General features: G+C 38.1%; 1 protein-coding gene across 6 annotated transcripts in view; it reads left to right on the top strand.

The window, feature by feature from the left end:
• Window positions 1–26,901, top strand: part of CDKAL1 (CDKAL1 threonylcarbamoyladenosine tRNA methylthiotransferase) — a 642,750-nt gene that overhangs the window by 102,573 nt on the left and 513,276 nt on the right. For all 6 annotated transcript variants that reach the window (XR_004926977.2, XM_036123558.2, XM_036123557.2 and 3 more), the window contains one exon: window positions 3,314–3,398. Coding sequence is in view for 5 of the 6 variants with exons in the window: in XM_036123558.2 (XP_035979451.1) it covers window positions 3,314–3,398 (85 nt within the window). In the remaining variant the exon portion in view is untranslated. The remainder of the gene's footprint in view (window positions 1–3,313; window positions 3,399–26,901) is intronic.

Here is a 26,901-nt window from a genome sequence, read left to right on the forward strand (position 1 = left end):
AATTACCTTGTTTTCTGTGGTTTGTTTTTATCAGACTTCCTCCTCATGACTTAAACTACCTTGAGGGTAGAAACTCTTCCCACAGCCATATCCCCTGTGCCTGGAATAGAGAGCCTGGTGCATAGTAAATCCTCATTGTGTTATGATGGTTTACTGACTGATTTATGCTTATAAATAGGGTTTATGTATGTTTTGACAATATTAAGTAAGATGTACCAACACAAAACTGAGTTTGGAAATAATTGGATAAGAAACTCTTGTGTTCATTGGAAGGGAAATTTCTCTTTTGAGGGGTGGTCAAAAAGTTGTGTAATTTTGTAGGCATCTTGGTATATTTATTGGATTCCTACTGATTGCAGTTAGATCACCAAGCATAGTATTCACTTTATTTTGAAAGTCTGTACATTCCAACATGGACAGCATTTCAGACAAAGTAGAATAGTTGCCTTATTTATTGCTGGAGTTCTCCTTGAGAGGGCTTTTGTTGTAGTATGTATGGTAAGCATTGTCTTTACCCTGAGCGGTGGCTGGATTGAGTAGAAGAATGTGCCAGGACACAAAGCTGGCATCTGGCACAGATTGTTCTGTCTTTAGGTTTTGTTGGTTTATTTTTTTTAATTTTAATTTTTTAACTAATTTATTTTAGAGAGAGAGAGAGCACATACATGTGTGTACAGGGAGAGGGGCAGAGGGGGAGAGAGCATCTCAAGCAGATTCCATGCTGAGCATGGAGCCTGACGTGGGGCTCAATCTCATGACCCTGAGATCACGACCTGAGCCGAAACCAAGAGTTGGCCACTTAACTGACAGAGCTATCCAGGCACTCCTGTCTGTCTGTCTGTCTGTCTATCTATCTATCTATCTATCTATCCATCTGTCTGTCTATTTTAAGATTTTATTTATTTTGACGAGAGAGACACAGTGAGAGAGGGAACACAAGCAGGGGGAGTGGGAGAGGGAGAAGCAGGCTTCCCGCGGAGCAGGGAGCCCGATGCGGGTCTCGATCCCAGGACCCTGGGATCATGACCTGAGCTGAAGGCAGATGCTTAACAACTGAGCCACCCAGGCGCCCCCCTATTTGTTTATTTTAAATAAATGCCAAGTCTTTATTTTTTTTTTATCAGACATCCATGACTTTTTCTTATCTGTGCAATACATTGCTCATAGTTTAGCTTTGTCTTTCAAAATTCAGCATTCACTCAGTACATATTTAATGGATATCTATCAGGTACCAGGTGCCATACGTAGTAAGTGCTGGGCATATAACTGTGAGCAAGATAAAGTCTCATCCCTAAGTATTTGTTTACCTTATTTAGTGTGCCAGGGTATTTGAATGTTTATTCTGTGCCCATCAATGTGTTAGGCCCTGGACATTCAGAGGGCAGCAGATAAAAATGTTGTCTTCAGTATCTCTTAAATAGTAATAAAGACAGGTTGGAAAAAGGAGTTATTTTAATACAGAATGTAAAGAGCTAGAATGGTCGATGCCCAGTCTGCCGTGGAGGCAGCTACAGACCTCAGGCTGCAGCTGAAGGATGAGTAGGAGTGAGCCAGGTGGATAGGAAACAAAGATATGCTAGCCGGATAGAGTAGTGTAGGCCTTAGGAATTCCAGGTGGTTTGGTGTGGCTGGAGGGACAGATGAATGTAGGGAGAAATTAATATTGAAGTGGGGGAGGTGGCTGGATCTGGAAAGGCCTCGAATACCACTGGAAATCATCAGAAGATTGATACTAGAGGAATGTCTTCAGGTGGCAATGTGGAGAATAATTGGGAGGGAACTAAGGGAGGTATGTAAGTACCCATGATTTCTGAGTTTGAGCAGGGAAGTGACATAACCAGATTTCTTAAGTGAAAGATCACTCTGGCTTTTGGGAGGGCAAATAGACCATGGGCTGTGGGTGGGGGATAGGAATGGAAGGAGTGAGACCGGTTGGGAGGGATAAATAGTAATAGGCACTTTCCCTTTAATCGATTCAAGAATTTTTTGTTCTTGTCTCTAGAAAAATATTTCATCATTTTTATAATCAAATGTTTGGGAAAGAAGTTTTTTGCCAATTTACTGGAAGCTTTGATGGGCTCGCATCCGTTGGCATAATGCTCTCACTTGAAGCTCCCTTCCCATGTGGAGAATGTGCACACAGACGTCTGTTTGTCCTCCTGGTTCTTCATGTCAGTGTACCTTAGCCTCTGTTACTACGTTAGTGTACACGGGAGGTGCTGCAGTGTCTTTCCTTCACTGTGTCAGTCCTGGTTTAACGAGTACGTCCCGTTGGGCGACAGGGTAGTTGGAATAGCAGGAAACACTTGAGTCATTTACAAACTCCTTTCATAAACTGGATGGGTTTGGGTTATTGGTTGCATTCCCAGTGAGTTTATCACAGTATGGTCGTCCCTCTCCCTTATCTGCGGTTTCAGTTACCCGCGGTCAGCCAGAGCCCAGAAGTAGATGACCCTCCTTGGGACGTATTGTTCGAAGGTCATGTAGTAGCCTACCGCTGCGTCCCCGTGCCTGTGTGTTCCCCTCACCTCATCTCCTCACGTAGGCATTTGATCATCTCACATCATCCCACGAAGAGGGGTGAGCGTAGTACAGAGAGACCTGTTCACATAAGTTTTTTTTACAGTGTGTGGTTATAATTGTTCTATTTTATTATTATTGTTATTTTCTTACTGTGCCTAATTTATAAATGAAACTTTATCACAGATACTGTATGTGTAGGAAAAACTATAGCATCTATCGGGTTCAGGATTATCTGGTTTCAGGCATCCCCTGGGGGTCTTGGAATGTGTCCCTGCAGATGGGGGGGACTACATACAGAACAATATTTGATCAAATTGGTGAGAGGAATGAAAGGCTCACTTTGAGGTAAATCATTCACTTTTTCAGGGAAGACAAATTATATTTTTAATAACTTCTTAAGCTGCAGAATATTCAGTATCCGGTAATATCTGTGCCTGAAACAGGTTGACACAGTCCAAAAGGGGGCAACGAGTTTGCATATTCAGAAGGAAAATTAGGCCAGTTCCACTTTAGTTTTTGGAAGTTTTAAAATATTCTCAAGTATTGAAAATAAAGGAAGAAAATGCTTATTTTCTTTATATTTTAAATGAAAAGATACAGTGCAGGTTATAAATTTTTATATTTATTTCTCACATATATTTCCATATGCTATTTAGCAGTTACCGCATGTCACGCAGGTATGGGTTTACTTGACTGCCCACTGCTTCTGTCCGTGTCGGAGTAAGCTCGTGGGTACTTTGGAATGATTGAATGTGAGACTGAAATTTCTTTTTGTTTGTTTTTTTAATAGAAAATGCATCAGACGCCGATTTATGGCTCCTGAATAGTTGTACCGTAAAAAACCCAGCTGAAGACCACTTTAGAAACTCTATTAAGTAAGTGGAAGTTGCTTTTTTTTCTTTCTTTCTTTCTTTCCTTCTTTCTTTCTTTTTCTTTCTTTCTTTCTTTTTTTTTAATAAGTGAACTTAAGAAGTTCAGGAAATCCACTTTTAAAAAAGTCCCTAATATAAATATTTAGTATGTATCAAAAAGAGTAGGAGTTGGACTTGTAAGATTATACTGTTTTGACTTTATCTGATAAAGAATGAAACTTTACTGTGGACTTTTTGGATAGGTGATTTGACTATCTGTGGGGTTAGCTAATTAAAGGTGATGTGAATATTTGTTGAGTATCAACCACGTCCTCTTTTCAGGGAATCCAGTCCACATTTTTGTACTGATTTGAAACGGTCCTTCCCTCTTTCTCTCTCCTGCCCATTAGCAGTGTGCTTGGTGCTAATAATGCCCGGCCTCCAAGGGAATCACGGTTCACGTAGGAGAAATGCATGTGAATCCTTGCTTCTTACTGTGTTCCCTCAGGTTCAAGTGAAAGAAGTGTCCTTTTTCACGTGTGCTCTAAATCTTCTCCCACTCACCTTCTCAGAAACCTCGCTTTATAAATTATGTCCTCGTTTTCCTGTGTTTCCAACCTCTCTTAACCCCATGGATGCCTTCTCCTGGTTACTGAAACCTGCTCTAGGGCCCCCAGTTAGCTGTTGTCCTGTTTTCCTTCTCGCCTTCCCAGCCGGACTCCTCCTCGCTTCACGCTCAAGCTCAGCGCCCATGGCTTTTATCATGAAATACATCAAACCAGATATATCAAAAGTTTATGAAACTTGTACAGTTTCCATAATAATAATAAACTTAATGCCTGTATATCTACTACCCAGCCTAAGAAATATAACATTGCCAAGACTTTAGAAACCACCATGCGTCCCTGTTTGAATAATATCCCCACGAAGTCATCTTTACCTTGATTTTCGTGCGTCGTTCCCTAACTTTTATTAGTAAGTTTATCATTTATGAAGAGTATCTCTAAACAACGTGTGGTTTAGTTTTGCCCTGTTTTGGACTTTGTTTATTGAACTTCATGCTCTGTGTGTTCTGAGGTTTGCTTCTTTTCCTCCTTAGGATTTTAGATTTATCCTTTGATGGATATGAAATAAATGGCCATTCTTACATTTCACTGAATGAATTTGTCACCATTTACTCATCTTACTACTGATAAGAGTTTTCCCAGCGTTTTGCTTTTATGAACACTGCTGCTGTGAATATTTTGAACGTGTTTTCTGGTGTGCATGTGCAAGAGTTATTTTAGGATATGTACCTAGGAGTTGAATTATTGGGTCACAGGTGTGTGTGTGTTCAGACTTTAGTAATGTCAACCTTTTTCCTGAATGGGGCATACCAGTGTTCACTCTGAGCGGTAAGGGATGTGTGTAGTTGTTCTGCATTCTTGCCAATTCTTCATATAGTCAGATTTTTAAATTTTTGCCAATCTTGTGGTACAGATGACATCTCACTATGGTTTTAATTTACATTTCCATGATTCCTAATGATGTTGAGCATCTTTTTATATGTTTATTGGCCATTTGGATTTATCATTTTTGTGAAACAGCTTTTTAAATATTTTTTCCTGTTGAGTTGTCTTTTCATTATTTGTGGGATTATATGATATGTATTCTGTCTGCTAATCTTTCCATGTTATACGGGCTGCAAACATCAGTTGTGGCTTATCTTTTCACTTTCTTTAATGGTATCTTATGATGAAGAGAAATTCTGGGTTAAAATTTATTTTTTTCTTTTGGGTCTGTGCTCTTCCTATTTAAGATGTCTTTCTTTATCTTGAATTTAAGATATTCTCCAGTATTGTCTTCTAAATGTCTCATGGTTTTTACTTCTTATATTTAAGTTTATAATCCGTCTGGAGTTAATTTTTGTGATGTGGTACCTGGAAGGAGGTCCAATTTTATTCTATTTCCATGTAATCACTGAATTTTTTCAGTATCATTTCTTGTTTCTTAAAAATCCATTCTTTTTCCTTTTGTCTGTATATTACCCACTCTGTCATGCTGAGTGTCCGTGGATGTTTGGGTCTGTCCCTGGGCTCTTTCTCGGGTTCCATTGACCTCTTTCTTTATTCTGGCATGATTCTACACAGTCAGTGAATTATATGGATACATATTAAGTCAAAATATTTGTTAATATCAAGAGTGTCTTGGCTTTTCTTGGTCCTTTGTCCTTCCATATAAATTTAATATCAGGCTCCGAGTTCAACAAGGAGAATACCGTTGTGATTCTGGTTGTGATTAGAGCAAATATCTTGATGACTTTGAGGGGAGAATTGGCATCTTTCTACATTTTGAGTCTTCCAGTTCATGAATAAGATATTTAGGTCTTCTTTGACCCTCCAGGAATGTATAATTTCTTCGTACGGCATCTGTACATGTTTCAGATCTTTTCTCCTAATAATGCAGGGACAGCTGCATTATTCCAGTACCATTTATTATTATTGTTATTTTTAAATCTGTCCTTTCTCCTTTTACCTGTGCAGTACTTTTTTTTTTATTGTTATACTACTATACAAGGTAATTTAAAAGAAATACTCATTTTCTAGCTGTGTTTGCTCCCTTGGTCTCTCAGGATTAATTCCCGCAGCAGTGCGAAGGATGGCCGGGCGCAAGGAAGAGTATAGCTCAGGACCCATGTCAGGCAAGAGTCGTAGTCGCTGAGGAGTTGTTGGCCTCATTTCATGTGGAGGCGCTTGGATTTGGAAGGAAGGAGTCGACTTAAGGAGGAAGAATTCTTTATACTTTCAACATTGTCTAGTACGACTCTGAGACCCCTGGCTTGAATGCAGTGGGGAATGCCCAACAGGGAGTTCACTCGGAGGGAAGACGTGTTTTGGTTTTGAACAGGCCGTTATTTGAAGTCACAGCTAAATACTCTGATAAAGTGATGATCCTATTTGATCCTTATCAAGCGCCTTCTGTGTGCTGGGCACCGTCCGAAATGCTTTACTTCAATTGGGTATATCTTGCAGTCTGTCACTGGGTTGTAGGTTACGGTTTTATTCTGCTTACACAGATGAAGCGTCTGTTTTCCAGAGGAAGTTCTCTGAGGCTGTTCAGTTCACAAATGGTGGAGTGGGGACTTTAACCTAGGCCGTCAGACCAGAGTCACTGTGTTTAACCCTTTTATTCCTGTGCTTCCCAGGTAAAGCCGTCAGGTAAGCAGTTATCAGAGATCAGGACTAAGAGATAGGGAGTTCATATTTTTTTGCATAGAAGTGATAGTTGAATGTGATGGCATCCTCAAGTCAGAAACTACAGAAGGAACAGAGAAGAGTTCTTACTGGCCCTGTGGTGGGAAGCAGAAGGGGTGGAGGTGACGTGGGGTGGGCACAGGGGAGTGGAGTCGTGGTCAGGAGGAAGAGGATGAGGACGAGGAGGAGGACGACGAGGAGGAGTTGTTACAGCGAGCCGAAAATGATGATTACCAGATGCTGCTCATTTCCAAAGAATGCTTTTCATTTTATGAGAAGTCTGTCATGTCCCCAGGTTATCTACTCTTTCCCTCGGGGCAAGGTAAATAAGATGTAAAGATATTTTCGTGCTGCTGATACCCCTGAGTACAGAAGCCAGAGAATTTAGTTTCTGTGATTCTTAATTTTGTAATGTAACTGATGGCTGTGCTGCTAGACTGTTTCTAAAAGTTTATTTAAAACTGCAGAGGTAACTTGTGTCAGTGGGTTTTGTTAACTGCATGAACCGTGTAGTGAGTGTGGTTCTCAGTGATGATGCGGTGTTTGAATGATTAAATGAAGTCATCCCATAAGAAAACTGTCATTTAAACACTGCAGAGCTGGTGCTCGCAAGCATAGGTTCCCTTAATGCACTTCCTGCGTGATTGAAAGAAAGTGTAAGAACAGTACACAGGTGATTAAATGGTTTTTTTTTCTTTTTATGGTTTTGAAGGCTTTTGATAATCACAACTAGTGATTGTGTCTTGTTAACAGAACACCTATGATAGCATTTGATTTGTTTCCAGAGTAAATATAATCCGGTAAAAGACACGATAACAGTCAACACTGAGAAAATGTCAAATTCCAGTGACATGTGTACATTTAGGGACGTTCAGTGATAGAATACCTTCCCTTGTCAAGCATTTCGTTTCATTTCGATGCCTTCTCCCTTGTCATCACCATCCCCTAACAAAGAAAAAGATGAAGATGGATACTTCGCAAACTCTAGTGTGCCTTACGTCATGCTACATCATTTCCCTTCAGCCTCCTCTCTCACGTATTTCTTTTTAACGAGAGTGAGACAACATGGAAGTTCAAGGAGAGGCTGATGGACTGTTTCCCTTCTCCTTGCTCTGCTTCACTTAATCCCTCATGCTCAAATTCAGAGATTCACAAAGATGAGTCTAGATGTCGCACAAATAATGATGGCTTCCCTTTGCCGCTCATTCCTGAGTGTCATCATTTCTGATCTTCTGCTTTTGTGTCTCTTCCGGTGTATTTCTGGTATTTAATAATTGTTTGTCTTTAATTACTTATCGCCTCATTTTTCTCTGTCTCGAGCCACCAGGCAGTCAGGATCTCATTTTAACAGGAGTGAAGAAAGACAACTCTAAGGGATAGACTGTCTTTTATGTGATTAATATTAAGATTCATGAATCATTGATATTAAGATATCATGAATCATTGATCTCACTGATTAAGATCCATGCATTGTATAATCCTGACAAGATAGCCATAGACTGATCCGCCCCCCACCAGTGGTGGTGGTCAAACTTTACAATGTATACAATATTGTGGGGAGTGTTATTTAATGTCGGTCAGAGAGAATATTGGCTTAAAGTTATTTGGAAGTCTTCATTTTATAAACTAGTGCTGCTAATAAAATGTTCGGCTTTAAATAATTCCCTAATCTAGGCAAAGTAATGTACCCGATAGGAAAATGGCTGTCTGTTATTAATCTGTAGGCTCTACTGCTCTCTTCTAGTTGATCTGATTATGAGGGTTTTTAGTGTTTGTGTTACTAGTATTTAGTATTCAGAGTGATAAAAGAGTAGGAGTTTTAGTAGCAAAAATGGAGTTGAGTGATTTTTTTGGGGGGAGGGGCTGCCTTTCCACTTTGAAATCTTAAATGCTGTTGCCTTCACTAATTTTGAAAAAAGTCGCTAATAAGCCCCATATTTTGTGATGGCAGCCTGTTGGATGTATACTCTTTCTTCTTGAGCCTTTGCTAGTTGCCCTGTCCTTGTTTTATTCATTACACCAATTTGATTTAGACAATATGGCCTTTAACTTGAGGGGCTCTTGAATAAATGAAAAAGATCAAAAGTTTCAAAAAAAATAAAATTTGCTCTTAATGAGAGTATCAAATAAGAAAACTCCTTTGGTTAATGCTTTATAGAAATGTGGGATCTTTTCTCTGCCACCTAAAGGAGGTCATTCAGAGGCTGGTGAAAATAAACACATCTTGTGTGTTCCATATAAATGACAGAAAGAATAGCCAGCTTGCTTTGATCATGGACTGTCAACCTCTCTTTGACCTTGTGTTTTACTAGCCCAGACGGGCAGTGTGGTTTAGCCATACTGATAGTGGATAGATGAGGATCACTAGTTCTTTGAACCACCTTTGCTATAGAAATAAATGGTATTGTTGAAGGGATGGTTTAGACATCTGAGTGAAATTACTTGAAAGAACAATTAGAATAAAAGGAGGAGTGAACAAAACAGAAAAGTTTGTGTTGAGACAGAGAGTATTTGCTTTGTATAACATCTTTTGTCTATAGGAGAGCTCCTTATATAATGTTCTGTTGACAGAACATAGAAGTTGTTGGACGGTCATTCTTATTATGAAATTATTTTTTTGCTTTACGTAGATTTAATGTGGAGTTCTTCATTGTGATAGTATTGTTTCAACTTGATTTTGTGAAATGTTTTCAAAAAAGCTAACTTATGAAGAACAGAGACGTGCTTGGCCTTCCAGTTAGTAATTATCCAGTTTATAAGGAAATAAAAAACTTGACCGATTCTATTCTATTCTAGATTCACTAGCAGTAGGTTATCTTTTTCTTTTTCTAATAAAAGTAATTGGGACGGAAAGAGAAAAGTAACAGTAGGCTTTAGTTTTGGCCTTTTGTAAAACACAGGTCAGATAACACAAGTTGTTCTGTTAAACTTAGTTTTTAATACTGTACATTGGGGATTTTTGTTTTTAACTTAGACGTTTTAATTTTGGTTTTTCTAGTTGTATGAGATGGCTTTGGTTCATTGTCCATTTTAGGTCCTTGCTTAAACTGTTCGTGGCAGCCCCCTGAGTGTCTGTGTGATGTTATCACTCACAGCCTCGTGGCTTCAGTTTTCCCTGCTCACCAGAAAGCTTCCCTCCATACGCAATGTTAGTTCAGAGTTTTGGACCGTTTGACTGCGTATGTGTCATCGACCAGGTGTGGGTCTCTGAACAGTGCTGTGCTGAGCATGAGTTTACGTTTCCTCCTACCATTTTCCCGTCTCCTTCACTTGTTTACTGTCTGTGTGCTGATTGCTTGAACATTTCTGTTTCTCACCCTTCTCTCCTTGTCCGAGATCCAGACCTGTGCATCCCACTGCTTCCTGGCCTTCTCTGTTCAGATGACTCACGGACACCTGCAGGCGTTGTGCGGAATCCCCGCGCTACATACCTCACCTCTTCCCCAGCTGCTGTGTCCCCTCCTGTTGCCTGTGCTGTTTGCTTGCACTGTCCTTTCCCAGATAGTCTGTGAGTTTTCTTTGGCTCCTTTACTTCTAAAATACCTTTTCCTGGGATGCCAGGGTGACTCAGTTGGTTAAGAGTCTGCCTTTGGCTCAGGTCATGGTCCCAGGGTCCTGGGATCGAATCCTGCATCAGGCTCCTTGCTCGGCGGGGAGCCTGCTTCTCTCTCTACCTGCCGTTCCCTCTGCTTGTATTCTCTCTCTGACAGATAAATAAATAAAATCTTTAAAAAAAAAAAAAAAAAATCTTTTCCTTCCTCCTTTTGAGCCCTCTTTTTTCTTTCCCTCAATGTTATTAGTGTTGTGGTCCTTACGTGGTAATAAATGTTCCTCTTGGAGCTTGCAGTGAACCGCTGTGTTCTCATGTGTCCTCAGATTGCCACGAACTAGACGCACATCTTCTGACTGTCATCCTTTCTCTCCGTTCCTGTCGTTACTGCTGTAGTTACAGGTCCTCACATTATCTCTTGCTCTTCAGTTCACAGCAGAACTTCGGCTTGTTCTCAGCTGCGTTTCTGGACTAGTCTGTGCTCTGCCCTCCTTCACACCCTGTGCTGGGTCCTTCCCAGCCACGGGAGGAAGATAAAATTTCTTAGTGTAACAAGGTCTTTGTCAAAATCTCTTTCTCGCCTCCCTAACTTGTTTTCCTGCCACTCCTTCATAGAATTCTCTTTCTCCCCGACATGATATAATTTTGTGTTTGCATATATTCTTCCTTTTCCCTGGAATAGGCTCCCCTTTCTCCCAAATGCATGCATGTGTGCACGTGCATGCACTTTCACACACACACCCCCACACACCCATGTAGTCCTGCCTGGCAACCTGTTCGTCTTTTGGAACTCATAACAAAAGTAATATCATCTGTAAGGTCATCTCCCTTCTAATTCCCACCCTTTACCCCCAAGGTCCACAGAGTTAATCACCCTCTATTCTCTGCTACTTCTTGATCCCATACAAACATCTGTTGTTGAATATTACATTTTATTATTTGTTTACATATTTGGCATTCTACTAGATTGTGAGTCTTGAGGTCAGCTTACTGACCTCAGGAAAATTCTTTTTTATGGAGTTTTTGACCCTCTGACTCTACTATGTAATGATCTTCCTTTTCTTGGGAAACAGAAACATTAATAGACTGCTTGTCAACTCTTCTAAGAATGGTCCCCCAAGGCCCTTGTGAATCCCTTGTCGGAGACAGTCTTTATATTTGCAAAGAGGAGAGACAAAATTCTAATTTTCAGATATCATATTACAGGACCCACTTTTTAAGAAATCATGCTCTTTTCTTTTTATGTTTTACTTATAAACTAGGAGGAAACCTGCCCTTTGTCCTAAGTGAGGTAAGAAACTTGTGTTTATCATTGTTACTCTGCATTTTCTTTCTAGAGGGAAGTAGTAAAAGGGGTAAGAAATCTTTTTTTTTTCCTTCAAATTTTTATTTAAAGTCCAGTTAGTTAACATTTTATGTAATATTAGTTTCAGGAGTAGAATTTAGTGATTCATTACTTACATACAACACCTAATGCTCATCACAAGTACCTTAATCTCCATCACTCATTTAACCCATCCCCCTGCCCACCTCCCTTCCAGCAACCCTTAGTTTGTTCTCCGTAGTTAAGAGTCTGTTTTATGGTTTGCCTTTCTCTCCGCTCCCTCCCAAATTCCATAATGAGTGAAATCATATGGTATTTGTCTTTCTCTGACTTATTTTGCTTAGTGTAATACACTCTAGCTCCATCCATATCATTGCAAATGGCAAGATTTCATTCTTTTTGATGGCTGAGTAATATTCCATTGTATATATATGTATACACACACACACACACACACACACACACACCCACCCACACCCACCCACCCACCCACCCACCCACCCACATCTTCTTTATCCATTCACCAGTTGGTGGACATCTGTGCTCTCTCCATAATTTGGCTACTGTTGATAAGGCTGCTATGAACATCAGGATGCATGTGTCCCTTTGAATCAGTAGTTTTGTATCCTTTGGGTAAATACCTAGTTGTGCAGTTACTGGATCGTAGGGTAGGAATTCTTGTCGCTTCTTGGAGTGGTCACTTGGTCAAGCTGACAGACGTTGAGCTGTGAATGGCAAGACCTTGTTCTCCCTGACAAACTAAGTAAGCTGGGCCAGCTTCAGGACCTTGACCCTTGGCTCAATTGAAGCATCTCATCTTGAGTCAGAAGAGAGGAAAGAAAGGTGTAGATAAAAACCTGGTAGGATTTGGTTGAGTTTGACACACAATTTTAATTACTCAACACATGTTTGTACAGTTAGGTTGAACTGATTCTTCCTTTTTGGGGAAGAGAGTTTAGCATCATTCTGTCTGTGCATCAGCATGTCATTGTGAGTGTATTATTCTATGTTAGGTATATAAATTATATAGCTATGTTAATATCATAGCATTTATTTTACATTTGAGTATCAAATTGCTCAGTTTCACTGAGTGAGCAAAAAACATCAGCTAAACCATCAAATTAAAAAAAAATCAACATGGCTGTTGCAGGGGAGAAAGCAGAAGCACTGGTAAGGTTAACTTGAGAAGGGGTGTTGTGAAGGAGTCAAACAGTAAGATCTCTGCTGACAGTGATACTGTTGAAGACCACATGTCTCTGGAGAAGTTGCTTAGACGTTAGGTCTTATCATCATACCATGTGGAATTAGTATTGTTCAAGTCTCAAGTCATGGTTGTGTTTAGTCTGTTTTCTCTTGTTGCAGGGACTTTGTATTGTTTTTTTCCGCATCAGCTTGTCTGAGGTTAATAAAGGTGTTGGAGGAACATGCTTTCTGGAAACATAAAAGAAGAGCTCTCTGTTGAAGGGTGAGAGTCGTATAGTTTAGAGCAGATTTTGACTCATTCCTTGTTACAGGCTTTAGGCTGCTTGTTCCCTAACTGAGGAAAAACACAGAGATGAGGGGGGTACAGAGAGATTATTATGTCGTGTACCCCAGTAGAAACTTGACTGGAAATAAAGGAGAAGGTGTATTTTGGGGTTGAACTTCTGGTTGACTTAAATAAAACCGGATGAGGGAATGGTTAAATTTACAGTTGAAGGATTAGTAACTTATTTTGCAAATCAGGAACAGAAAAAGCAGTTCAGATGTAGTAAGTCATTTTAAAATGCAAAACTGAGTTTTGTAGTTATCTAAAATCTTTTTGGTGAATAGTATTTTGCATATCTCATGATGACTGTTACATCAACAGTTGCTTTGTTTTTGCCGTTTTAAGCAAGAGAGTAAGTGAAAGAGGTCAGTGTATTGTGTCCTGGCAACAGCTGGCTGATAGCGTTGAATACTTACGTAATTAAATGTACGTGTTGGCCGTTGTCCTAACAACTCTGTAGGTGGAGGCCCCAGAAAGCATGCAGAAACCTGCTTTAGCAGGATTAAAGAAGAAATCAACATGATCGGAGTCTGTGCTCGCAGCCAAGAGTGATTTCCTATTGTTTTGGTTTCAAAGACATTCTACTTATTCTTGGTGTGTGTGTGTTTATACAACAGAGAAAAAGACTCTTGTGTTTTTTTTTCCCTCCCCTTATTGTATGCTCTAAGTGTAAGAAACATACTCTTTCTTAATTTTTAGTCACTCAGTGGTATTGTTTAATAACTGATAATAAATGAAATAAAAAACCATCCGACCTTTAAACCTATAGAACATGATTCCAAGATATCACATGTTAACTGTTTCTGTTCCTTGCTGACGGGTGCACTGGGCCAATTTAAAGGGTTACTTCGGTTTTAGACCACATTAAGGCATGGTTGTCTGTGACCATGGAAAATTGGGTGGTGGGGCTGTGAAGAACAACAAGAACCCACAGGTAAAATGTGACTGCGCTTTTGGCTATTAGCCTTATCTGTGGAGGCAAAACTTACTCAATGTGCCTTATGTTTGTTACTGTTTTTATAGCCCAAGGGCTGAGGCCAGTCCTTAAGGCACCTTGAATACAGGCTTTGGTGACCGGAGAGCACCTTTGTGGGTATTAGAAAAAGATGCCAGTCCTTGTAGACACAGTCCCGCATGGCTGTGGATGGCTGCCCCATATGAATAACCCTGTATTTAACCATCTCTTCGTGTGTCTGTACCCCATTTCAAAGTGGCTGCCCCTCAGGAACGAGCACCTGGTAACAGCACTTGACCATGATGGTTGAACAAATGAATGGACCAAGTCATATGTTTGCTTTCTCTATTAGTTTATCCTCTGACCCCCACCATCCCCTGCCTCTGCCAGAACAAGTGTCTTCCTCCGTAGCTTTTCATAGAACTTCTTCTGTATCCCAGTTTTCTATTAGATTGCATCATTTAGAAATTAAGTTAGGCTGCATGTCCTAGAAAACTCAAAAAGTAGAGGCTTAAATAAGATGGGGCATTTATTTTTCTCGTGTGACGCGAAGTCCATAGTTAGGAAGTTGCCGGCTTTGGTTTACCAATTCGAGGATGTGCATACTAGGTCTTTGCAGTTTTATTGATCTTTATGTTACAGTGTAAAGTGAATGTTACTCTCCAGCCATTATATGTATTTTCTAAAAAGGAGGAAGTACCCAATGGGACGGTGCCCCTTGACTTTGTCCCTCCTTCAAAGGAGCTTTACAGGAAGTCCCACTCAAAACTGTGTGCGTATATCCCAGTGACTGGAAACATAACATATGACTACTGTCTGAGGGAAGCTAGGAAATACGTTTTTGTTTTGGACGGGTCACTTTGTTGCTTCTAACAGAATTGGGGTTCTGTTGGTAAGAGAGAACTTTTTCTGGGGGCTAACTTGATGTCTTTGCTATAGATTGTAATCTTTGGAGCAAAATATAGATTTTGTTTCTTATTTCTCAGGATCCATGTATTGGATTAGTTTCTCAATATACTTTTAGACAAATGACCCTCCTTCTCCTGTTTTCTTTATTAAGAACATTTAAGAAACAACATAGGTGCCACTTGAGAACTTTTTCTCTTTTAGGTTACCCTGACCTGGCTCTGATGAAGAAATAACAAAATATGTAGGAAGAGTTCATGGCTTAGGTATTGCACACATTTATTAATGATGATGATGATGATGATGATGATGATGATGATAAGGAGTAATTGGGATTTTCAATTACTTTCTGCTCCTAAGGCCTGCAGTTAGCATATTTGAAATGGAATCTTTAAGGAAAGTATCTCGTTGTTTCTGAGATTCAGTTTTGTGATACAATAATTATAAACCTGGTTTAGAAACTAGAAATTTTAAAAGAATTTAGATAGAGAACAAAAGTAGAGTTTAAAATGGAGTATCATCGAATTCAATGACCAATTGGAAGAAAGGTTGAGACTTAAATTTGTTCTATAATTAAATGTTAGAAAACACTATTTTACATAATTCTAAAAAGTTTGTTTCAGCTGAGAACAATGCTGTTTTTCACTAAAATGGAAATTTAGTGTTGTACATCTAATGTGAAAGAAATGGAGAATTAGAAATAACCATCGAAAATCTAAACAATGGAGGGCGCCTGGGGGGCTCAGTCGGTGAAGTGTCTGCCTTCGGCTCAGGTCATGATCCTGGGGTTCTGGGATGGAGCCCCGCATTGGGCTTCCTGGACAGTGGGGAGCCTGCTTCTCCCTCTGCCCCTCCCCCCTGCTCGTGATCTCTCTCTCTCGGATAAATAAATAAAATCTTTAAAAAAAAAAAGAAAATCTAACCAAATGGGAAGAGTCCTATAAAACTTGCTGTAGATTTTCTGTAGGTTTGTGCCATTGGATATTATTACAGGAAAGTTAAGGATATCAAATTCTCATCCTGGAATGCACCCTGAGCATTCAGCAACAGTGTCTTTTGTGTTCTTGCAGAGATATACTGTTGAACCATTGTAAGGAACTACCCAGACAAATTTATGTTCTAATGACCCATTCTTTAGTATTTTTCTTCTTTTGTTGAGTGTCTGTGTGTGTGCACGCTTGTCTGCTTTTCTCAGTGTAGATGCATCGAGAAAGAAACTGACAGAATCACATGATAGAAACTGTTCTGGGAAAAGTACAAATTAATGTGTATGTCAAGGATCTCTTTTACAGTATGTTTTAGAATCAACAGCTCATCCTTTGTGCCAGGCAGTGATGTGTTTTCTAGCTCATAAATTTCTTTTCTGTTATAAGAGGTCAGATAATAAAAGTTGATGGCAAAACTAAAAAGTTTAATTTGATGCTTTCCTTAAACACATGTCAATATTTTATGATAGTTACTGAAGAGAAAGACTTATTTTTCTTTGAATGAGAAAATGCCAACATATTTTATAGTTTTTTTGGTTATCTGTGGTTGAAGCACAGATTAATTTACTGTTTTGATGTTTTACCATTTTAATAAATAGCAAAGATTTTGGTATACTTGATCAAGTAAATTTTAAAATGGTAATTAAAAAAATTAAAATAGAAATGATGGGTATTCATTGAGCAAATCCTGGGCACATGGCACTTTGAGTTTATATTTCTGATGCCCTCATTGTCCTACTGCCCAAGTAACTTCAGGTGAGTGGTTGAGCCTTAGAACTGGATGTGTGAGGAGAACACTGACGTGCCTGAGACTCTTGGGAAGAAGGTCACTGTTCAGGGGGATGAGAGGAGGAGCCTTATCTGTATTCCTAGTGGAGGAGAGGAAGGTCAAAGACCTGGAATTAGGGAAATCTTTCCTCTCCTGTAATCCGAGGGCAGTAGTTCTGATCCTAGTAGGCTCAGTGATGCTTTTGTGTAACAAGTGCATTGCATTGTACCCTTTATTATTCTGAGATGAAATTCATAAATAATATAATCTACCTGTACACATAATAGCAAATAACACTGCTCTGAATAGAATTAATGTTAGGGGAAAACCCAAAACTTGATAAGGTAGTATATGTTTCAAGATGTAAATGTTCAGGCATAGACACGGTAGGAAATGAAGGAATGTGTGTATATAGAAGCACACTGAATGTGAGAAGAGTGAAGGCAGTCTCGTGTGTGTGGCCTTATTAGCTTAAATACCAAGAATGCCCTTGCCCTAGGGATGCACCTTTCTCTCAAGCAGATGACAATTCTTTGGGAAAGTTCTCAGTGCAACGAAGTGTGATTTTTTTTTTCCCCTCCATTTTCATAAAAGTTGGGTTCCTGAAACTGTTTTAAAAATGCATTGTGTTTATATATGAAACAGAATTAGATTCTAGATATTGTAAATATGTTTTTTACCTACATGAATGTTCAGTGGGACATTCAAAACTCATACAGGACATATGGAATTCTTTGTACAGGACAGACCTATGCATTAGAAGAAATCTAGCACCTCTGACTTCCGTCCACTAAATGGCAGTTGCAGTCTCCAGTATCATAATGAGAAAGATTCGATCGATTTAATGACGTAATGGTTTAAATTTCTGTGTGGCCTGAAGCACCCAAATCAATATTTAAAAAAAAATACAGATTTTTAAATATATAGAATTTATATGTATGTATGATTTATATTTATATGAACATATAAAAATCGTATCTAAAAATCATATATGCATATATATATGTGTGTGTGTGTGTATATACACACACACACACATATATATATGAATGAATGAATAATGTCAAAGGGCTCCTTGAATGAAACAGCTTAATTGGACAATTTCCAAATGGTATGAATAAGCAATTTATAGAGGAGGAAATGCAAGTAAACATGAAGGAGTTTCATCCTTACTGGTGGTCAGAGAAATACAAATTAAAATGAGATACTGTATTTTGCTGAGTATGTTGGATTCTTTTTTTCCCCCCCGGGAGATCCTGTGCTCCTAAGATTGTGGGGAAATGTTTACTCTGATTCATTGCTGGTACATTCAAATATATCTGAATTAACTGCCATCTTCTGGGAAAGTAATTTTTTGATAGGTATAAAAATAAAAAATATATATGCTCCTTGAATTAGCAATTCTGTGTTTTATGACCCTCTCCCCTACAGATAGGAAAAGACTTGTCTTCAAGGATAGGGATATAATCACCTATTGCATTATTGTTGCATATTACTCTTATCCATAATAATGGATAAGAGCTCTTACTCCACTCTCCGCTTCTCTTCCATGCTCTCTTCTATCTCTCTGTTCCTCCCTCCCTTCCTTCAACTGTACAGCTAGAGATGAAGCTTCCTTATCCTTTCACTTATGGATTTATAGAATACTTCTTTGTGCCCTTCCTTATTTATGGATTCATAGAAATAGTGTTCTATCTTATGTACATATTTTATTTAACCACTTACCTTCTGATGGACATTTAGGTTTTTTCCTAGTAATTGGCTATTATAGATATTGTCTATGGGCCTGTTTTGACTGGGACTTTATAGAGCCTTAAAATTTTTTTAACTTGCATCTTGAAATGATATCATCCTTAGAGAAAAGATGCAAGAGTAGTGCAGAGACTTCCTCTAGACCCCTCACTGCAGTGTTGTAATGCTCAGATGTCTTACATCACCATAATGCAATTATCAAAGCAGGAAATGAATATTGATCTGGTACAGTGAACTATTATACAGATCTTACTCACACATTGTCTTTTTTTCTAGTTCAGGGTCCCATTTTGGATCTCCCATTGCATTTAGTTGTCATGCCAGTCTCTTTCAGTGTGGGACAATTTCTCAGTCTGTCTTTGTCTTTTATGACATTGACACTTTTGGAAACTACTGGTTAGTTATGTTGTAAAATGTTGCCTGATTGGAGCTTTGGCATTTCCTCATGATTAGCTTCAGCTGTGCATTTTATCAAACCTACAGAAATGATATGTGTCCTCAGTACGTCAGTCATACCAAGGAGATTCTGGGTGTTGTAATATTTCTTTATAGTTAACTTTAACATATAGTAACTAGTTGTTAAATTTATTTCATTAAGTTGGTGGCTTTTGCCTTTCTCCACTGTAAAGTTATTATCTTCTCCTTTGGAATTAATAAGTATTTGGTGATACTTTGGGATTATACAAATACTCTGTGTCTCATCATGCTTTCACCATAAAATTTAGCCATTGATTATTTTTGCCTGCAACAATAATACTGTAGTGTTTATCAAGTGGTGATTTTTCTATTTCCATCATGCTGTCTACATTAATTAATTGGAATCTTGCTGTAAGGAAGAGAGTGGACTCCTGTTTATTTATTTCATTGTAGAGTCAAAGTTATTTATTTATTCTGTGGAGCATAATAATCCCTTACTATCATTATTTTATTCCTCAAATTGTTCTGGAATTGACCAGTGGAAACTCCTTTAGGTTGACTCCTTTCTGGCACATGAGATAGTCCAGGCTCATTTTGTCCTCACTTTGCTTCAGTCCTGAATGGAGCCATTTCTCCACAGAGCCTGGTTCCTTTGATTGGTGACTGGTATAAAGACACCTAATCTGAGCACTTTATGCTCTTTGCTAGTGGGATGTCACTGCTTCTAGTCAATGTTAGTGGATAGAATTAGGAAATGTATATATGTATACAAACATCTGTGTTTATCAGTGTATGGTGTATACTGAAAAGCACAAGGTCATACTACTCTCTCTGATTCTATGTCAACTGCATGGAATTTATTTCTAGCCTTCCCTCCTTTCTTATATGTGACTCCATTCTGTAGCTGCGAGAAACACACCTCTCATTTCCCACCGTGTACATGTTATTTGTTTAATCCTATTAAGCATATAGAGTAGTTTTGGAATTACTAACCCATTCTCCTGTGAAAAAGACATTTTACTAACTAGAATATAATGTTTAAGTCCTTTTTGTCTTTCATCTTACAATATGTAGCCAAAATGTTGCTTTCCCAAGTTAGATTGAATGTGGTTATGTTATTAATTTGTGATTCAATTAAGTTAATTTGAAGCCACTTGTATTCCATTATGGATTCTGTCCACTTCCTGTCTGGTTTTAATTTTTTTTTTTTTTTGTATTTTTGTTTGTTTAGTATGTGAAACATTAGCATGATTTTCAGTGTCAGAACTATGCTAATAAGTAGTTTACCAAGGGAAGGGTCATTGCCCTGTCACCATTCCTGCCCTCCCCATTACCCTGTTCTTTTCATCCTCATCTCCCAGTAGCTTCTGGCTTATTTTTCCTTTTTTCCACATACAAGCACAAGTCAAGTTGTGATTTTCCTATTTCTATCATGCCTTTTATATTTATTAATTGGAATTTTACTGTGAAGAACTGTTTTTTTCTCCCTACTTATTTATTCAGTTATTTATATCAGTATGGACTCATGGTTATTTGTTCTCTGGGTCATAATCCCACAGAATAAGTTGTACCGAATTCTGGATGCAGAATCCATGTAATTTTTAAAAATTTCCCTTTGTTTTTTACTTAACTGATAGCGTATTTTAGATAATCTTTTATTCTGTAATATAGCCTATGAACTTTGTAACAGGTGATAAGAGATCATCCTCATTCTTTTGTATGGCTGTACCGTACTCCACTGTGGACGTATCAGGGTTTATTCTACTGTTTTTCTGTGTGTGGACATTTAGGTTGTTTCCATTGTTTTGTAGTTCCAAATAGTGCTGCAGTAAGTAAACTTTGGCACATAGATTTTTATATTGTTGGAGGTGTGTCTTTAGGATACATTTCTAGAGTGGAGATTGCTAGGTTGAAAGGTAAGTGCATGTAGAGATACTACCAAAATACTCTTTAAAAGGGTTGTGCTGATTTGCATTCTTAATGGGCAATGTATGAAAATCGGACATTTCCACAGCCCCTCAAACAGTGTCATTGTCATGCTTTATAATTCCACCATTCAGTAGGGGAGTGTGGTGTCCCAGGATTATCACTTTCAGTTCTCTCCTTCTCTGATTCTTTTTATGTTTGGCCATTTTTATATCTTTGTTAATTGTTCATGTCTTTTTCTTATTTCTTATCAGTTGTCTCAATTTTTGTAAGTTTTTATGTATTACAGATAATTTGTCTGTAATATATGTTACAACATACACGTTCTCCCAGTTTTTCAGTTGCCTTTTGACTGTGCTTATGGTGTTTTAGTGATAGATAAAATACTTCATTAAATTTATAAAATGTTTTTCTCCAATTTCTCCTGGATATTGAGTCCTAGTTAAGCCATGGCCTTTTTGTACACTGAAAGTAAAGAGAAGCTCACTCATGGTTTCTTCTAGGTTGTTTGAGTTCATTCTTTTGCATTTGCATCCCTGATCCATTTGGAGTGTATGTTTATGGACGCTGTTGAGGTATGGATCTACTTTCATCCTGTCCGAATAGCTCCTTATTTGTCCCACTGCTCTTTATTAAACATTTTATCTTTGCTCCAGTGTTTCGAGATGTCATCTTTATCATACATTTCCAGATTTACCTACGTCTAATTTGAGCTTCTTGCTTTATTCCACGGGTCTATTTGTTTATGTTCCGTCCACTCGTGTTCATGGAAGTTTTATTTTTGAGTTGTTATCTGGTAGAGTTAATCTCTCCTCGTGGTTTTTCATTTTTCATTTTTTTTCTCACTATTCTTGCATGTCAGTTTCTTCAAATGAACTTTACTATCACCTTTCTAACTCCATGACAAAAGTAGTTGGTACTTTTCCTGGTAAATAAAAATTAATCATAAATTAACTTGGGGAGAACCGACATTTTTATGATGTTGATTCATCCTATCCAAGAATAGGAGATGGTATGTTTACTCAGGTCTACTTCTCTTACTTTCAGGAGTGTTTTAGCCTTTTTCGCAATATAGATTTGGGAGGTAGCTTGTTCAGTTTATCCCTAAGAATTTTATGGTTTTTGTTTGCTATCTTAAATGCTTTCTGTACCTCTGATGAAGATTCTATTTTTTGTCGTCAGATTGGTTATTGTTTGTGTCTATAAAGGCTGTTGTTACTTTATGTTTATTTTATATTTTAGCTTAATTTTTACTGTTAATTTTTATTAATTTTTGTAGGATTTTCTAGATGCACTATCGTTTCATCTGCAAATAGAGTTTCATTTCTTCTTTACCAATTTTTATCCTTTAATTTATTTCTCTTGCCTAATTACATTGGCAGTAAGCTCATTGGCTTGAGGATAGGGAGAGCTTCTTGGAGGATATTCTTTGGACAGGAAATAAGTCTCTGTCTTCTGTAAATCAGCATTTACTGGAAATGTCTCTCAGCTCCCTTTTTCTGAGGGTTCTTTTGGGATATTTTCCATTTCATATCATCTGGCTCTATTTTAGACTGAAATCTTTCACACTTTCAACTTCTGTTTAGTTTTATAAGGGTGGTTGCAGCATTATTTCATGCATGGATATTTATAAATTACAATTTTCTTGTCAATTGTGCCTTTAGAATTAAAGTGCTCTTTTCATGTTTAAGTGTTTTGGCTTGAATTCTACTTTGCTCTCTTTTGCTTGTTACCACTTTGTATATCCTTTTAATTTTAGCCATTCTGAACTATGCTTAAGATGTGTCTCTTACATCTGGAATAGAGTTGGGTCTTGCTTTGTGAGCCAGATTTGAAATCTTGTTGTCTTGTTGATATGACTGATAAATTTGGTCTCAAGTCTGTGGTGATATTTTGTAATTATGAGATTTATTTATTTTTTTTAATTAATGACATGTGATTTAGGAACATTTGTATTATTCTGTGGTTACCTTTGTCTCTGTACCTTTTAAATGCCTGTAATTCTCTGTTACCCATTTAATCATTTAGCATCTGTTGTGTTAGAGTTTAATGGTACCCTTTAACTTCTGGCTTTTGCCAACCAAAGAACTTATTTTACCTTCTCACCTCCTTTCCCTTTTCTTCACATTCTTTTTGCATTACTTCTGTTTTGTTACAACATATAATATTTGCATATTAATCTTAAACTTTCAAAGGTGAATGTCCCCACCTTTATTTTAATCTTAGATTTACAGTTATGTGTATGAATGGCCTCATCACTCTTTTTCCTGTCATTTGTTAGGTGCATTAAGCTAGAGTCTTCAAGAAGGGATAGTGATTCTTCTGTGTTTAAAACTGTTTTTACAAGGCATTGATATTTGAAGGACAGCTTGGTTGGATATAAAATCCATTATTCATACTTTATTTCATGGACTTTCTAAACAGTGCTGTTCCGTTGTTGCCTTGCATTGTGTTTTGTTTTGGACAACTCTGATGCCAGTCAGATTTGTTGGCCTTTGTTCATTGTTTTATCTTTTTTTGCCTAGAGGCCTTGAGCTTTTCTTTATCTTTGAAGCCTTTGAGTTTTCTAAGATGCATTTGGGAGTTGATTGTTCCAGGTAAATTCTTCCAAGTATTGGTTGGCACTTTCAATATGTAGATTTAGATCTTTTATTTCTGCAAAGTTTTCTTGGATTATAGTTTTAAATATTGATTTTACCCCCCTCCGTGTTTTTGTTTTTGGTTTTTTGGTTTTTTGCTCTTCTTCTGGGACTCCGTTTTATGAATGTTATTCCTTCGTTCCTGTTTTCTAATTCTACTACTTCTCTCTGACATTATTTTTAACTTCTTTTTATCTCATTTTTATTATCTTGATTGTTTTACTGCATTTCTCCAATACTCCCTATTAAATTTTTATTAGAGTTTTAGAATGGATCTTTATATTTAGAAGGCTTCATTTTTGGGTGGGCTAGTTGGGAAGGCCCTTTGAAGGCATAAGTCTAAATATAGGTCTCAGGTGAGTTCTGTATTTATTCATAGTCAGTAAGAGAAGAACATTCCAGAGCAGAAAAACACTAAAAAAAACAAAAAACAAAAAACAAACTTTTTTTTTTTTCCTACTACTATTCTGGTTCCACCCTCTTCAGGCAAGACCTAGCTTATTACGAGGAATAGAAATTAGATGTGGGTAGTGTTTTGTTCTGTTTAGAACTAATTGACAAAGGGTTCATTATGATTAGTAGTGGTGGATAGAATGAATGAATGATTTTTCCACTAGTAACTTGTGGATATGAAGTAGAGTGAGAATGAGTGGCACTGTTATCCATGGCATCGACCACCTTGTCAAATAGACCACCATGTGGGAGATCCTTTTAGCCATTTCTTGAGCAAATGCTGTCACTCATCTCTTTGGTGTTGGACACTGTAAGAGGCACTGGGGACATGGACCCTGTCTGAAAAAGAGCTGAAAATAAGTCTCTTTAGATAAGATCTTTAAATACAGTTCTGTTCTGTGTTGAATGGCTTATAGAGAGACTCAGGTATAATTAAAATTTGTAGTTCCTGAAAGATGAATGAACATTGCTTTTGAAATTTATGGGAAGAACATCTTTTAGGATACAATTATGTTCAATTTTAAAAGCCTTTTATTGTAATAATTCTAGTCTCCCAAGTGTTGATTTTTTAAAAAAATATGACATCAGGGGCATCTGGCTGTGGCTCAGTTGGTAGAGCATGTGACTCTTGATCTTGGGGTCATGAGTTTAAGCCCCGCTTTGGGCATAGAGATTACTTAATAAAAATGACATTATATTTGAAGTTTGTTTTCTTATAAATGTGTGCCAAATCAAGAAAAACTGAGGATGAATTTCCTGCCAGAAAGGACTGTTAGCAGTGTTTGATTCTTTACATTCATTGCTTAAACCACGACTATTCTAGGACTAGTCTTTTTTTAAAGATGGTTAAAACTAGGACAGGTTGTCGCTTGTCTGGAATTGTTCTTTCAATAAGTGAGACTTTCTGAAGACTGAATGTTGTCTGTCACTGTCTGCACCTGTGATTCTCTTTATTCTGACTGAAAGAAAATCTTTACTTCCTGCAAGTAGCTTTATATAGAAAGCTGGCACCACAGGGCACTTTTGGATCAACTCTTGTGCCTTAAAAAACATTGGAAGATGTAATTTAACACTCATGTTTCTGTTCAGCAAGGTGAGGCCGTTTGTAACAGGGCAACACTTAAAGCTGTGTTTCTTGTTTGCTAACCTGCGAAGAGGCATCTTGTTTTATCATCAGAGTTTTCCAACATCAGGATGTGATTTTAAGAAAATAAGAGTTTTTGATCCCGAGGATACCATTTAGTGCCTGAAATGAACAGTCAGAAATGAAAAAGCAGGTTCGGAAGGGTACATGGCTTCAGTTGTGTTTGTTGCATCACCGTAGTTGGGATTATTTAGCTCAAGCGTCTTTCCTGCTGGCCCGCTTCAGCTCAGTTGTGTGAGTTGTCATGAATGCATTTACAGTTCCATGAAAACATGGCATCTCGAGGTAGATGAGTCCCTGTAAGGACATCATAGAATGCTGTTAAAGTGTGATCTGGAGTCTGAAGTGTTTCTGGGTAGAAACAGTCCTGTGCATGCTGACCTTTAGGAAATCCCAGTTTTTTCCTGCTTCCTATTTGTGTATCTTCTTCCCTCTACCTACCCTCCCCCCCCCCCCGACTGAACAGGCTTGACCCAGTATCTGCCTGCATCGAAATTCTGTGTTCTTTCCATTTTACTATGCTTTGCAAATTTATTGAATTCCTACTCCATGGCAGACATTGTCTTAGAGGCCAAAGATTAAAAAAAAAGAAGGCCGAGTCCTGTCTTTTACTTGAGAGGAAAGACCCTGTGCCAGTTACCAGTTTAAAGTTTCTCAGCCCCCAATACAGTCTTCTTTATGGGACCAGAAGCTGACGCGGAAGGAATGCTCCCGTATTAGTCACTGCAATATTAGCTTTGTCAATAGAGGGCGCTGGAGAGACATTGCAAGGTGGGAGTGGCCGGAAAGCTCTGCTCTGGGCTGCAGCACCCCTACTTTCTCCTTCCCTGCAGGAGCAGCCTGTGGCTCTGTGGACAGTGTGGTGTGGCTGCCGTGATCTTGCAGGCCACATCCCTTAAGAAACTCTGGTTCTGGCTGTACCATTCCATTTGTCCTTGGCTGATGTTCCGTTCCTCCTCTGACTGCATAACATTTTTCTATTATCCAGATCTAAAGTCTTCCTTAACTCCAGCCCCAGTTACGTTTCCTAACTTGTACTTCTTTAAAGCAGCCTGTACTTAGCAGAGCTGTATTGTAGCTTTCCTTTGGCTTGTGTTTTTCTCTCCCTGCAAACTGCGAGCTCGCGTTTACTTCAGTGTACCCAGGGTCCTGCAGAGCCTCTCACATGCTTCCTGAATTGATTTAAATCTGCTAATGCTCTTTACTCTTTGCTTCTATCTAGTAAACATTGCTTCTGAGGGAAAATAATAGCTGTCTTTTACTGAGTAATGTGTGAGCTGGTTCTGCATACTCTGTCTTATTTAGCCTTATTTTAAACTCGAGGAAACAGGTACGTTTTGAGGGATTAAGTATCCTGCTCCCAGGTTTACGTGGCTGGGACATGGTGGAGTTGTTTTTTTTAAACCTGGGTCTGTCCCACTTCAGAGACCCATACGTGTTCAGAAGATGTTAAAACTCAAACGAGTTTTTATGTTTCTCTTTCTCACTTTTTAAAAATTTGGTGTGTTTCTAATGGTTATTTTCATTATAGTTAGCATAGATCCAGTAGAGAGCCATGCAATCCAGCATCTGGTTAAAAATTCCTAGTTGTATTTATACTTAGAGATTTATCTGTTAGCAGAAAGTTGTTAAGAATAGTGTCTTGTCCTCTTCAAAGTTGGAGTTAATAAAATGGTTCTTTCATCTCTCTCAGTTATTTCTAGGGAAAGAAAATCACAGGGAAAAACCGTAATGTCCATTTTATGACTATTGTGTAATTCCACCTGGGGATAAATGGTGTTTTCTTTGTCATTGTTGTTTGTTAAAGGTTTATGTTGTGACACTGATTTTCATAGTCATAGATGATTTATCTAGAAGTCATTCAAAATTGAATGATAAAAAATGTTGTTTTTATTGTAAAAGGCTTATTATTTTTTTTTTTTTAAAGATTTTATTTATTTATTTG

The sequence above is a fragment of the Halichoerus grypus genome, chromosome 9 (assembly GCF_964656455.1).
Source record: "Halichoerus grypus chromosome 9, mHalGry1.hap1.1, whole genome shotgun sequence".
Taxonomy (NCBI): domain Eukaryota; kingdom Metazoa; phylum Chordata; class Mammalia; order Carnivora; family Phocidae; genus Halichoerus; species Halichoerus grypus.